This window comes from Helianthus annuus, chromosome 7 (genome assembly GCF_002127325.2).
Source record: "Helianthus annuus cultivar XRQ/B chromosome 7, HanXRQr2.0-SUNRISE, whole genome shotgun sequence".
Classification (NCBI taxonomy): Eukaryota; Viridiplantae; Streptophyta; class Magnoliopsida; order Asterales; family Asteraceae; genus Helianthus; species Helianthus annuus.
Window position 1 is genome coordinate 120274520 of NC_035439.2, and position 14475 is coordinate 120288994.

The window sequence follows — 14475 nt, forward strand, 5'->3', positions numbered from 1 at the left end:
TATCAGATGGTCACCCGCATCAAATTTGTGTCTTAGATGGAAAACCCAAACAGATCGACTGTAGTCATCCACGATCGTTATAATATAGTTTGCTCTTGAAAGCGAAGGAGTTCTATACCTTCCCCAAAGGTCACAATGGAACAATTCGAAACATTCTTTGGTTTTGATAGAACTTATGGGAAAAGGTAACCGGGTGTGCTTGGCTTTAGCACACGAATCACAATCAATAGTTTTAAAAGACACATTCTTGACAAAATCAAAACGATAAAGTTTACCGCTAGAAGCATGACCAAGTCTTTTATGCCATACCTCCACCGACGCCCACATAGCCTTCCTTTCTCGTTCGACCATCTTCATCTGGTATAAGCCATGTTGACATTTACCCGTTCCGATCAGTTTCTTCGAATTCAAGTCTTGCATTACGAAGAAGTCCGGAAAGAAGGTTACAGTGCAATGAAGGTCTCGAGTCAACCGACTAACCGACAATAGGTTGCAAGTAAAATCTGGAACGTATAGGACATCTCAGATTTCAGTCCCATTTGGTAAGGTGGACGACCCTTTCCCTTTAACAGGTATAGAGTCTCCATTTGGAATTCTTACGGGTAGTTCGCGTGTTGTTTTTAGGTTGCCATGAAACAGATTGAGAAGGTAGGTTATGTGTTTGGCACACCCTGAATCAACGATCCAGTTGCCATCATCGCCTAATCTAGCCCCCATGTTTGCTATCCACTGGATTATCTCGTCATTAGTGAACGAGCTGATGAACTGTTTGTACTTCTCACGGTTTAATCCCGGGATTGGACTCGATTGATTTAGGTTGTCGGCAGCGGAATTGGATTTAGTTCGGCTCTGGTCATCACCGGCCATGGCGGTGAGCAGGAGTCGATTGAATGAGAGGCGAAGAAGAAACCGAAGTGTATATTTTTTTAGGGTTCAACAACCCGCTCTAATACCATATAGAAATTGGTACTCAGAGTTTTTATTCATTTGGCATATGCCTTTTTTCTAATGATCAAATACAAAGAAGAAGGGGCCTTAAATAGACAATACAATAGACCAAACGAAGGAAACTAATAAAAGAGAATAATGGCTGGAGATATGCATGGATCTTTGATTGAGAAGGAAACAAGGAGAGATAATTATGCACAAAATAATGTTCTCAATATAAAAACCCTAGATAAATGACCTTCAAATGTGTCACGATTTGTACACTGTAGCCACCAGCACCAACCCTAAGTTGATTGCCTCTGAAGAACGTTACCTGCTTCATCCTTCTAGATTCATTTGATGGTTACACCAAAATCATCGACGAAATTAATACCGAGTGTCGTTTGATGGTTACACCAAAATCATCGACGAAATTGCAGGTTTCAGTAGGCATGATATCAGATCTCCAAAGCAATCGTTTCTCTTCACTACTGTAATTCAATCAATACTATTATAATCGGTATGTTTTCTTTCAGTTCTAATGTATTTCACGCACAATTACGTGATTGTTCATGTTCAAGAAATGTAAAATTTGAGTTTCATTTACGGTTTTTTCACCCGGATTCGGGTCGTGTTTTTTCATAGAAAGTCGACAAATGTTAACTTTATTTGCTTTTAAACGGTGTGCATGTGTTCTCTTAATTCCACTTTTACATCTGGAACCGATAACTGTGTTAAGACATTTGAATGTATGTGGTAAACATTTGTGCCGGCGATAAAGGAGATGAACACGAGACTGAGAATCGGAATTGCCCAAAACTTGGTTTTAAGGTCAAGGACGTGGTGAATATAACTGAAGTTTTTCTGGGTGTTTTGATGCATGTTCTCTTACTGATTTATGATTAGTGATTTTCTGGTTATACTTGCTTTTGAATTGTGACTACTCACTTATTTAAGATAATCAGTTCTGTACAAAAGTATAGATAAAACGTACCTATCTATATTAACATGTAAAAAGAAATCTAAGTTGAAACTTTTACTCCAATTTCACAATATTTTTTTGTTTAGTTGTCTATTTTTTGGTTATTACGTTAGGTTAAGGCGATTTGCTCTGCTGATTGGTTACTATTTGGCATTAATATGGGTTTGTTATAGGTATAATTTATGTCCAGTATGTTTGTCAACTGGTTTAGAAGCATACTCAAGTGTTTAAAAGTAAAAGAATAAACATGAAGACGACATAAGAAAGTGTTTGCGGGTCAACTTAAACTATCCTTTCCCATTTTGACACTCATAAAATTTAAGCATTTCGGCTCGAGTCCATTCTGATCCGTTACTCGCTGGCCATTTTTGCTAGCTGCACCTCAAAAGGAGTTTCTAATCCATACAATACTTTCAAATTACTTTGCATGAACATTATTCTTTGTTGAATTCAAGTAGTGCTGATTTTTTTTGTTGTCTTATGCAGTTATGCCCCTTGCCTTGCTAACATCAAAGACATGGCCTTTGGTTGTGGGCATCAAGTATTGTTATTTTTCCATATTTTACTTCAAACAAATTTCAAGTTTGTCGCATTTGGTAGTCAAGAACAAATCGCCACAATGCTTTCTATGACTTTGTTGGTAATCCAAGGCCGTTTACTTACCTTGATGCTGCAACTCTTCGATTCCGAATTCGACAAGAGCTATCGAACTTGAAGGAATCTTGTAGATTGCGCAGTCGTTAAAGAGCTATGGTGTGTTATATTATCATATAGGCATACTTATATAATGTTAAATACGATGAATAGTTCTTTAAAAAAGAAGTTTTTATTCTTCCAACCTTCGCATTCTGGAGCCTCGAAACAAAATAACCTTAAAGATTATTAACTCTTTTTAAGTTGACAAGCCTGCTGTTCAAAAATGATTAAAAAAATTTAAAACATTAGGGTTAATCAAGTTGCAGTAGGCCTTTAGTAATTACATTTCATGATGTATTTTGAATATAATCTTCCCATATAAATACAAAATATAATAACTTTGAACGTTACTTGTTTATATAGGTGGAAAGCTTTTTAAATTGTGTTGATTTAAAGTGGAGAGCGTGATGAATGAAGAAGCTGAAAAAAGAGTCTTTTAAAAGCTGCCGACAATGAAGAACAGGTAGGTTGAACCCAAAATAGGCCCTCGTCCATCTTTTGCACAACTTGTCTACATATCACTCTACGTGTTAGTCTGCTAGGTTATGATAAATTTTAAACAACACAACATTTGTATAGCTTCGTTTTGTGCAACTTTCATATATAAGTTAGGCGATGCAGCTATGGAACATCGGTGTAACAAATACTTGGTTTTATTTAGTACGGCTATGAATGGATCCCCGTCGTATTGCGGGGGGTGATAGATCCTAGTTTTAATAATATAGTTAAATGTTTTATAAATTTACCAATACACCGTTGTGACATGTTTACTTTTATATACGTTTTGATAAAAGTTGGTTTTTATATAAATTGACGCGGTTTACTCTTTTCGTTATTTTAATGATATAGTTAAATGCTTTATAGACCAAATCAATTACGGCCGGTGTCATCACAAACAATCGAACATCAGTACCGGTTTTGACATTATCTGAATCGGCATTGTTATTCGTTTTTAGGATTTTCTATCGCTAAAAAACATGTGTAAATATCATATTGGGTGTATATTTTTCGGTTGTTATATTAAGTGTTGATATCGTACATGTGTTGTTGTAACAAATCATAACGAGATTGTTATATTAAGTGTTGATATCGTACATGTATTATTGTAACAAACCAAAACGATACCAACTAAATGTCCGCCGCAACACCTGACGAATCCCACTAGTATATATTAAATTACATCACTAACTACAATAAAGTTAACTCTTTTTTTAGACATCAAAAGTTTTTTTCTTTTTAAGTTTAGATACATAAAACCTAGACATAATTATTTTACCAAATAGATAACTAATAATTTTATACTCAAATGGTTTTTTTTTTTCATTTATTAAATATGTTAAGCAGTTTGTGTGTTATATTTTCTATATTATTTTTACTTTTAGACTAATTATAGTTTTTGTCTATTAAATTTATTTATTAATTGTAATAAATTTGGATGTATCACGGTTTTACTCAAGTTTTATTTACGACGTGACTTTTTCGTGATTTGCGAATATACCGTCACAAATGTTTTTATCTACATTTCATCACGAGAGTTTTTATCTACATTTCCATGGTTTTACTCGAGTTAAATATACGATGTGACATACCGCCGCAACGCGCAGAATATTTTACTAGTTTTATATAAATAGACAACCGAATAAACACAATTTGTCTCTGACCTTACCCATTAAGAGCTTACATAAACCATTAGGGTGTAAGGAGTGGTTAAACACTTGAGAGTGACAAACTAAAAAATCAACCAATCAGAGTGAGCCACGTCAATCAGTGAAAAGTGTTTAAACTTTGCTGAAAAGTGTTGGCAATGGTTTAGATACTTGCTGAAGTGGTAAATTTAAAAAAAAAAGGTGTGATTGGTTGAGAGATTGCATGGACCTCACCCCACCACACACACACTCTTCACCACATCGACAACCCACCACCGATTTGGTAAAGTTTGAGCGGTAAACTAGTTTGGTGGTGGTGTTTACCGAATGGTAAACTCACTTTGCCGACTCCCACACCGGATACCCTTAAGAGATGCCATTTAAGTGAACTGACCTATTTAAAGATAGCCTCTTAATGGAAACATTAGAAGACTGACAAACAACCCTTAATTAGATTTGTTATATCAAATAAATAATTACCATCATATGTGTTCAAATATTATTAAGCTTCTAAGCTCACGACTCTATCCGGACTCCAAATATGAATTTGAGAATGGTACTTGCATATTTATTTTTTTTTTGGAAAATTGCATATATCCCCCTCTATGGCTTTGATATTGCATATTTACCCAACCCAAACAAACAATTACATATATCCCCTCTCTTAAATATATTTCAAATAATACCAAACTTGCCCTTTCAAATAAGAAAAACTTGCCCTTTCAAATAAGAAAAACCTGTCAAAAACACAATGCAAGGAGACACGCAATTAATGGGAGACGATTGTTCACTTCCGGCCAACGTCCAAATCGGTGTTCAGGTGGCAGTGGCTTCGCTCCAGTCGACGTTCCGTGCAACATGTTATCTTACATATTCTAATTTGGTATAATAACTTTCTTTTCTTGAAAACTATAATGAAATTTCCAATATTAAAGTCAATGATTACACGATCTGTTTCGTGCAAATTAATCATATTGTTTGACTGTGGTATAAATTTAGAAATGGATTGACCATTCGCCAGTAAATATATTTTCTCTGGATTTGCAATTGGGGCTAGTGCTTTGTTAATAGGATTTATAAGCCATGTCTGATCATTCGCTTATGAAAAAAGATCATAAGAGCCAAGTATAAGCAGCGATTGTTACTCCATTTAGACGATTTGTGACTCCATCTCAGACTAAAAGGTTACAAGTCGTTAGTAAACTTGATTCATGTGAACACCATTGGTACTCAGTTTGTATGAGATGTAAAAAGAATTAACAATATATGTGATTATCTTGAGAGATTTTGATTCAAGCAGAGGTAAAAGTTTGTTTTAATAAGACATTGAGGAATTTTCATTTAAATAGGTAAATTTGTAATTTACAAAGTTTTAATTAAAAAGGGGTAAAATAGTCATCATATATTTAATTTCTAATAATATAAATCAAAATAGATAAATTTGTAATTTTTTTTCAAGAAGGGAGGGGATATATGCAATTTTAATTTTGGGCCAGGTAAATATGCAATAAATGAGTTTTATAAGGGGATATATGCAATTGCCCCTATTCAAGAATTGAGGACGAAAGTATAGACCGAAAGGGCTTTTGGTTAAGCGCTATTTAGGTGTGTGAAATGATGTCCATCTTACAAAGGTCAAGATCTAAGTACTGATGTGCAGTGGCGAAGCTTGAGATTTCCGACCGAGAGGTTGAAAACATATATGCATAAAAAAATTATAAAACCGGGGGCTGAAAACGTATATACCTAAAAAGTTCTATACGAAAATTATATATCAGACAGTACTGAGCGAAAAGTTCGGGGAGTCGAACGCCCCCCCCCCCCCCCCGGCCACTTCTATCCTGCGCCATGCCGATGTGGAGCGTGGTGTAAAAATAGAAGTGTATTAGATTGATGATAAAAAAAATAGGGGCAATTGCATATATCCCCTTATAAAACTCATTTATTGCATATAAATTCTATTTGAGATCCTAGTAAACGAGTGCCGAGTGGGGCTCGTTTTCACCTAACATCCCCATTTTCTACAGTTCCACTCCCCGTGCTCTTTACCGCCATATTATTATTTTTGTTCTTTTTTTTGACTTGTAGCATTAATAATTGAGTATGAAGCCGACCATGATGAACTGTGGGAGTAGGCGAGTCACAATCATCCACCACCGTCCATTTCAATTTCTCGTGCATTATTTCATATTCCAACCACTACTCTTCTGCCATCTGTGTTCCACTGACCAATCATATTCTATAGTAACGTGCCGATCATCGAACACTTCTCCGAGAAAAATGATATGTGCTTCATAAGTATCCAAATGTGTATTGCTACATTAGATTTTCACGCATATTTTAAAAGACACAAATTTTCTCTTCAATGTTATGTACATTTTCAAACACCATTTTTAAGCAACATACACAGTCAAATTCAACACCATATGATCTTAATTCTTTACATTTCATCAACATTTTGTGCTAATGATGTTTTTTTCTTGTGTTAATCTCATGTCATAATTAACTACGTGTTGCTCTAAAATTGATTTCTAGGATGTATATTATCAGGACCGACCCTGAGAATTCAAGTGCCCAGTACGAATCGGAGAAAAAGAGCTCTAACGAATTATATAAAATAGTTTTTTTTTACACGACGATTAACGTTATAACATTAAACATAGCAAAGTCACAGTATTAGAATATAGAGTGTCCAATAAGTTTTGAGGTTTTAATGTTTTATATAGAGGCAGTGATGGAACCGGTTCCATTCCTACCCGCTTTATTGAAAAATCGGTTTCGTGTTCAAAAACCCGTAGGTTCTTACCCGGTTCCACATTTTATAAAAGGTTCCATTCCTACCCGCTTTATTGAAAAATCGGTTTCGGGTTCAAAAACCCGTAGGTTCTTACCCGGTTCCACATTTTATAAAAAAATAGGTTCGTAACCGGATGACAAATTGTCAGGAAAAGTTTTTTTCTTTTTATGTATTTATTTTCTAAACGCTGATTGAGCAGGTGTATAAATACGTCGTCGTTTTATAGATGCTTTCCCGGCGGCGATAGGTCGTCACGATAGGGTTGAAACCCTAAATGTCTTGAACCAATTTTCTAAACTTCAAATTTCACAAACCACAGTCGTCTCACTCCTACTCTCCCTCTCTCTATCTATCTCTTTCTCTCTCTCTCTCTCACACACACGTAGACCGTCTACCACCACTCCCTCTCACCACGCCGTCTACCACCGCTACCTCATACACCACCGCCATCTCCATTGTCTACCTTCTCCTCCGCCGTCACGCCATCTCCGCCTTCTACCATCACCGTCTACCACAAGGTCAACCACCAGGTACCACTATAGTTTATTTTTCCCCAAAAATTTTTGATATCGTATCTAAAATGTGATTTTCCCCCAAATTTGTGATATTGTTTATGTATAGGTAATGGAGGGGATTTGAAGGTTTTGAGACAAAGCTATCCTGAAGACTTCTCGTTTGAAGGTTTTGAGACTTATCCCGACCACAACTCGCTTTGAAGCCGTTTAAAGGTATAATTTGTTTTTTTAGTTAGTTTCTTTTTGTTTTTTAGTTATGTGTATATATTTTATTTTATTATTCCATATATAAATAAGCAACTTATATGTGCATTATGACTTGTACCTTGTGTTTGGGGAGTGTTTCAAAAAAAAAAAAACTAGGTTTTTCACATTTAACCCAAACATTTCATATTTTACATTTTAACCCCTTTTCATTTTTTATTTTTAACCCAAAGTTTTCCATCTTTTATAATTTAACACAACACTTTATTATTTACAACTTTCGTACCCCATACTTTTTATCTTTCGCAAGTTTTTCGTTTTACGTTTCGTTCTAAATTTTGCGAGTTAAAATGGCGTAGCGTGCATGTGAGGTTTAACGTTTTTGCTATATTTTTTCATATTTGACAAACCCGTCGCAATGCGTCCATTTTTCCCCTTTTAAAAAGTTCACCGCAACGGGTGGGTCGTAGATCGACTAAGTTATTATTTTCTACGTTTTACGTTTCTGGTTAATTTCTTCGCATTAAGACACTGTAACGGGTGTGCGTGGTTCAACGATTTTAGTCTGCTTTTCGTTCAGTGTAACTTTTACCATTTTATCTATTTTATTTTTATGATGTTGAGAGTCGATGTGGTTGTGGCATTGGTGCTACTTGGCACGGTTTTACGAACGTTTTTTACCTATTAATTTTTTTACTAATTTTTTGTTTTAATTTACCACTATACTTCCTTTACTTAAAAACTATTTTTTACGTGCATATTTTATGTACGGGTATGTGTAAATATGATTTCTTCTACATTACGACGTAAACTTTTTTTTATAGACGAGTCAGATCAAATATAATACGTTTTCGTTTAAAGAAACCATTTTTACGTGTATATTTCTATGTACGTTTTCGTATAAATTCAAGTCGTTCCACGTTTAGACGTAAAAATTTTTGGGAAATGATTCAGGTCAAATATAATATGTTTTCATGTTTATTTTATGTATGTTTCGTAAAGTTTGTTTCGAACCGAGTGGAGTCAAATTATGGTTTATTTTCCCCCCTTTTTTCAAAAGCTCTAATTAATCCCTTTCGATTACATGTGCATATTTTCCTTCATACCCGTTACGTTTTCTCTGTATAAGTTGGGTCACATATAATACGTTATGATTGTTCGATATGAATTCCATTTACTTTACGTTTGATCCAATCACAATGCTTATACAGGTTACACTGAGTTCAACTAGATACGTCGAAATGTGTGTTTTCATATGGTTAATGCATCATATAACGTTTAGACTAATCCATTCAATGTTTACGATGTACCCGCGACGCAACGCGGGCGGGTCTTAACCCTAGTTACTATAAATAAGCAACAAACATATGCAATACAATTTGTAAGTTGTGCTTTGGGGCTTTTTCAGAAAAAAAAAATTGATCTTTTACTTTTAATCCATAGTTTTACCATTGACAATTTTAACCCTACATAATTTGTTTTTTAACTTTAACCCAAAACTTTTCATTATTTGTAATTTAACTTCACAACTTTTGTCACTTATATTTTTCATCATTCGCAAATTTTCGTTTTACGTATAGTTCTAAATTTTTCGAGTTAATACAACGCAACGTACGACTATGGTTCAACATGTGTAGTTCAACGTTTTTACCTCTATTTTTTCATGTTTGACAGGTTCGTCGCAACACGCAGATCCTAGGTCGACTCAATGTTGGTGGTCGATGATGGTTGTGTGGCATTAGTACTATTTGACACCGTTTTACGCCACGCTGCAACGCGGGGTGTGCTTTGGGTTTTTCCAAAGAAAAAATGGTTATGCATATTGTTGTTGTAACCTTGGCTTTGGGGATTTTCCAAAAAAAAAATGATTTTTTTTTACATTTCACCCAAAACTATTTCATAAATTACTTTTAACCCAAAACTATTTGTTTTTTTTACTTTTACCCTAAAACTTTTTATCTTTTGCAATCTATCCTCACAACTTTGTTTATTTTCAACTTTGTTTATTTATAGTTTTCATTTTCCGCAAATTTTTCGTTTTATGCTTGGTTCTAAATTTTGTGACTTAACACATCGCAACGTGCGTCTTTGGTTTAACGTTTTTACGTTTGGTTCTAAATTTTGCGAGTTAAGACGACGCAACGTGCGTGTGTGGGTGAATGTTTTTCAATCGTCTATTTTTTTTCCCGTTTGACAGGTTTAACATAACGTACGGGTCGTAGATCAACTTAGTTATAACTAAAGAATCCCTGCCGTATTGCGGCGGGTCCCAATCCTAGTTTTTTAAAATTTGTATAAGCTTATATGTGTATTTGTGTATGTAATGGAGAAATTTGAAGGTTTTGAGTCTTGTCACGACAACATCTCATCTTTGAAGGTTTGTTTTTGAAGAAATTTGAAGGAATATCTTTTTGTTTAGTAAAACTGACTGGTCATCAGCAAGACTGACATTTTTTTATTTTTCTCCCAATGACCTATTAGCGACGGCATGTCGTCGCTAAACGTTGATTTATTCCGACGACGCTATCGCGGCGACCGTTTGAGCTACAGCGTCGCAGTTGTACTGACTAGACCCAACAACAAGTCGTCGGGAAAAGGGAAAAGTCGACGTGTCAGAGAAGATTTCTTGTAGTGAAGACTTACAAGCTCTAAATGACACATTAAGAAAGCCAGTGATCTCTAGATTAAGTGGTGGAAGACTTGCATTTCTCTTGGGAGATGCTGGTTCATCTCACTTGGTGCAGAGTGAGACACTGGTGGGCAATGATAGGAGACCCAGGGAAACCTGGGTTCGATCCTTGAGCCAAATAGGTTTTATAGGTAATTTTCACCGTCGTGCCTACGGGCGGGTGGGTTACCGGGTTTTCTTCGAAATTTGTGGTGGACTTGGGTTCCTTTCGGGGTATTTTTGGTTCAGCGGGAGCCCGAGAGTGCTTGGGATTGATTTTGTTGCCGTTCAAAAAAAAAGATAGCCAAGATATGAAATACTGCAACAAAACCTCATCTTACTATTTGAGTAGCAAATACCCCTTTAGTTACAACAAAACAAGTGGGACTAAAGGGATATAGAAAAGAAGATTTAAGGGACTTAAAAGTAGGACCATAGTGGGCACATTCAAAAACTAAGTGCCACAAATACCAAATACATTTGTACAATTTTTTCAAACCAACATAGAAATTACTGCAAACTTCAAGCTCTGGCTCCTAAGCATTGCTCCTAAAGGATCCAAGAGCTTTGACAGCACCTGCCCTCAATACGTACTGGTGGTAGAAGGCGGCTACCGCGGCTCCAATCATCGGTCCCACCCAGAATAACCACTGCACAAAGTTCACATAAATGATCAACTTGTGGGACAAACTTAGAACAACATGGTGCAAGACATGACAGTGATAGCTAGTAAAACTTACTTGGTCATCCCAGGCCTTTTCTTTTCCGTACATAACAGCGGCACCGAAACTACGAGCCGGGTTGATTCCAGTGCCAGTGATTGGGATGGTGGCCAAGTGAACCATGAATACGGCAAATCCGATAGGGAGAGGTGCCAATACCTTAAATCCAAACAATTATATATGTCAAAAAAACATAAAGAGTTTTTATATTTATTATTGTTTTCAAATTTTTATTTTTATTTTTGTGACAACTCTACAACCGCAAATATTATTTTATTCCTAAATTATTTATTTCAAATGATTTGCAACTGAATTTACGGCATCAAATTTTGCGACCAGACTAATAGCTGTAGCTAATTTGTGACCAATTAGATTTTGTTTGCAAATTTTAGTCGCAGATGCTCAGTTTTCTAGTAATAATTAGTAGTACTTACAGGGACATGGGAATCTCGTGCATTTCTCTTGGGATCAGTGGCCGAGAAGACGGTGTAAACGAGGACAAATGTGCCAATGATTTCAGCACCCAAACCAGTGCCTTTGCTGTAGCCATCTGCGAGCTCATTGGCACCACCGCCATAAGTATTGTAGTAAGTCTTTTGGAAAGCTTTAACCAGACCGCAACCACATACGGCACCCAAGCATTGAGCCACGATGTACATGAACGCCCTTGGGAGTGTCACCTTTCTAGCCAAAAACAGCCCAAATGTCACCGCAGGGTTAATGTGTCCTCCTGGTCAAAATCCATCCCAAAGTTATTATCAAATTAATCAACTAGTTAACTAAATGAAAACAACTAAACAAATTAATAACACCAAATCATGTTTCCGTCAGCGACTATGGTCACCAATGAAATTCCGTCGGTGATAGTCCGTCGGAAATATATATAATATGGCCTTGTGTAGTTGGATTACTGATGGATATTAGCAACGAATTACTGATGAACTTCTAAACGACGGAATTACCGACGAAAACAATACATAATTAGTAAAGTTATTTTCTATACCAAGGATATTTCGATGATTTTATGATAACGATACGCATTTGTTTAATAGTAAAAGTTAACAACGAATTACTGATGCATTTATCATAATGATGGAATTTTGATGATTTTCCGTCAACAATATTCTTTTTTTACAGACAAAAACCAGTGCAAATTACCGACGGACTTTTTAGTGACAAAATTACCGACACACTGCAAAAATAATAAATAACCTTATATTTCTCATTGACTGAATACCGTTTACTTTCCGTCATTAATACTCGTTTGTTTAGCAGATAAAAGTTATTAACCTGAAATGCCGGCAGTGCAATAGACGAGAACAAAGATCATGCCACCGAAGGCCCAGGCGATGCCGAGAATGCCAACACCGCCGCATTGGTCTGGGCTATGGGCGGGGTCGGTTTGGGACTTGTAGCCGATGACAGTCAAGACAGTGATATAAAGGAAGAGGAGGGTAGCAATGAACTCGGCAATGATGGCTCGGTAAAAAGACCACTTGGTGAGCTCTTCCGCGTCGAAGAGGGCAGCCGGTGGAGGGTCTTGGTAATCTTTTGCACCATACTCATGACCTCCAACCTCAACGTCTTTGCCCATTGTTAGACTATAATATTAGTTTAAGGGTTGTATATATAGTGTTTGAGAGAGATTAGAGTGGTGGATGATGAGAAGAGTTGAAGAGAGTAGGAGTATTTATATTGGTACGATACGAATGTGGAATGATTGGAACCTTAATTAAAGACTATAAAAAAGGTGTAAAATTTCCGATTTGTGGTCCAAATCTTGCAATTCAATTATTCAACGCAGCAATTAATTATAGTTCTATGCATTTGAATTGGATACTAGTGCTAATACCCGCGAATTTCGCGGTGTTGAGAAATGATATTTTTTTTTTAGAAAAAAATACGATTATACTGATCATAAAGAAACTGTACGCATGAACTTACTATTGAAATCTGAAGTTGAAGATTAAAATACAACGAAGCATCGTACTATACATCTAACAAAAGTGAGAAGATAAGTAAATGAAGGAAATACGATTTGATTTTCTGGTTAAAAATGTACAATTTAAAACCACTATAAATGGCACAACTTCATATGATATGTTAATACCCGCGAATTTCGCGGTGTTGAAAAATGACATGTTCATCTTTCTTATATAAATGACTTACGTTAGTTATCATAAACGGACTATTAGGATAAAATTATAATGGCAATCTGAATTTAAAATAGATAAAATAACAAACGCATTGTACCGGAAACGTAAATAAAGGGTGATCGAAAAGTTAATGTAAGGTAATTGTTTTTTCGGATTTTAAATAAAAAGTGAAAGTCTATTACTGTAGCACTTATGCTTGCTGGAGTTTCGTAACCAATAACTTGGAATTCGTTTTCGACCAGTTGAAAAAACAATCGTAACCTAAGGAAATATGTTCAGCTTCAAGTATATCATGCCATCCAACAACACCGTACCTATGTTAGATAAAATATGAAAGAAAATGTTAGTAATTCATATACAAATACAGTGAAAGTTAAATAATAAATAAGATAATAAATTGATTGACAAACCTTATTTGACCATCAATATTGTGTGTACGAAGATTCTTAACCCAAGTATTTCCTTTAACAACTTTGATGTTTACTTCAGAAAACTCATTTAAACCACTTATGTCAGTAATCAATTTGGGAAGGATCTACATTTTGTAAGCACATTAAAAATATGTTAATGTTATTAAATGAAAAAAACTAAAAATTAAACATAAAACAGCATAGTATAATACCAATTCATTAGATACTGTCATTGCAAAAAAGGATAGTTAGGATCGTCACTAACTTGTCGATAACCTTCAACATTGGTAATATGTTCAAATTCTTGCTCAGTCAAAGGAGTGTTCTTTAACAAAACTTGACGACGTGCTTATTGAATATGGTAATATTAAAATCTTTCACGTCGTTTATTTTAAAACACAAAATATCGCCAGGATTTAACCTGAGATCTTCAATAAATTTAAACCAACCATCAGCAAAACAATAATTTGGGACCAATCTTTCTAATACGGACTTCCCATTTATGATTCTCGGATACGTTAAGTATAACCTTGTTATCCGGTAAAGGATAATCATAATGTTCTGAAAGAAAAGTATCTGGTATAACCTGTAAAGAAATTAATTATTATAAAATTTATGAGTATTATGTTTTACATAAATCGAGACAAAAAAAATATAAATCTATAATAAAAGTACGTACCATTGGACTTTGTAAAGGATTTTGAATAATTTTACAAAACGGTTTCCCCCACTCTTTATTTGGATCATGACAG

The 14475-nt window shown here is 35.3% G+C and overlaps 1 protein-coding gene and 1 long non-coding RNA gene across 2 annotated transcripts; one reads left to right on the forward strand and one right to left on the reverse strand.

The window, feature by feature from the left end:
- Positions 1-995: 995 nt before the first annotated feature.
- Positions 996-3308, forward strand: LOC110867283. The gene is made up of 3 exons (XR_002551480.2): positions 996-1447; positions 2396-2662; positions 2969-3308. It is a non-coding gene; the product is annotated as an uncharacterized LOC110867283 (long non-coding RNA).
- A 7444-nt stretch (positions 3309-10752) lies between these two features.
- On the reverse strand, positions 10753-12959 carry LOC110868358 (aquaporin PIP2-4). Its single transcript, XM_022117489.2, has 4 exons — positions 12448-12959; positions 11592-11887; positions 11176-11316; positions 10753-11085 (listed from the first exon to the last, which is right to left on the reverse strand). Exons 1-4 carry the CDS (start codon positions 12749-12751, stop codon positions 10972-10974), a joined length of 855 nt encoding a protein of 284 aa, XP_021973181.1. The 5' UTR covers positions 12752-12959; the 3' UTR covers positions 10753-10971.
- Positions 12960-14475: the final 1516 nt, after the last annotated feature.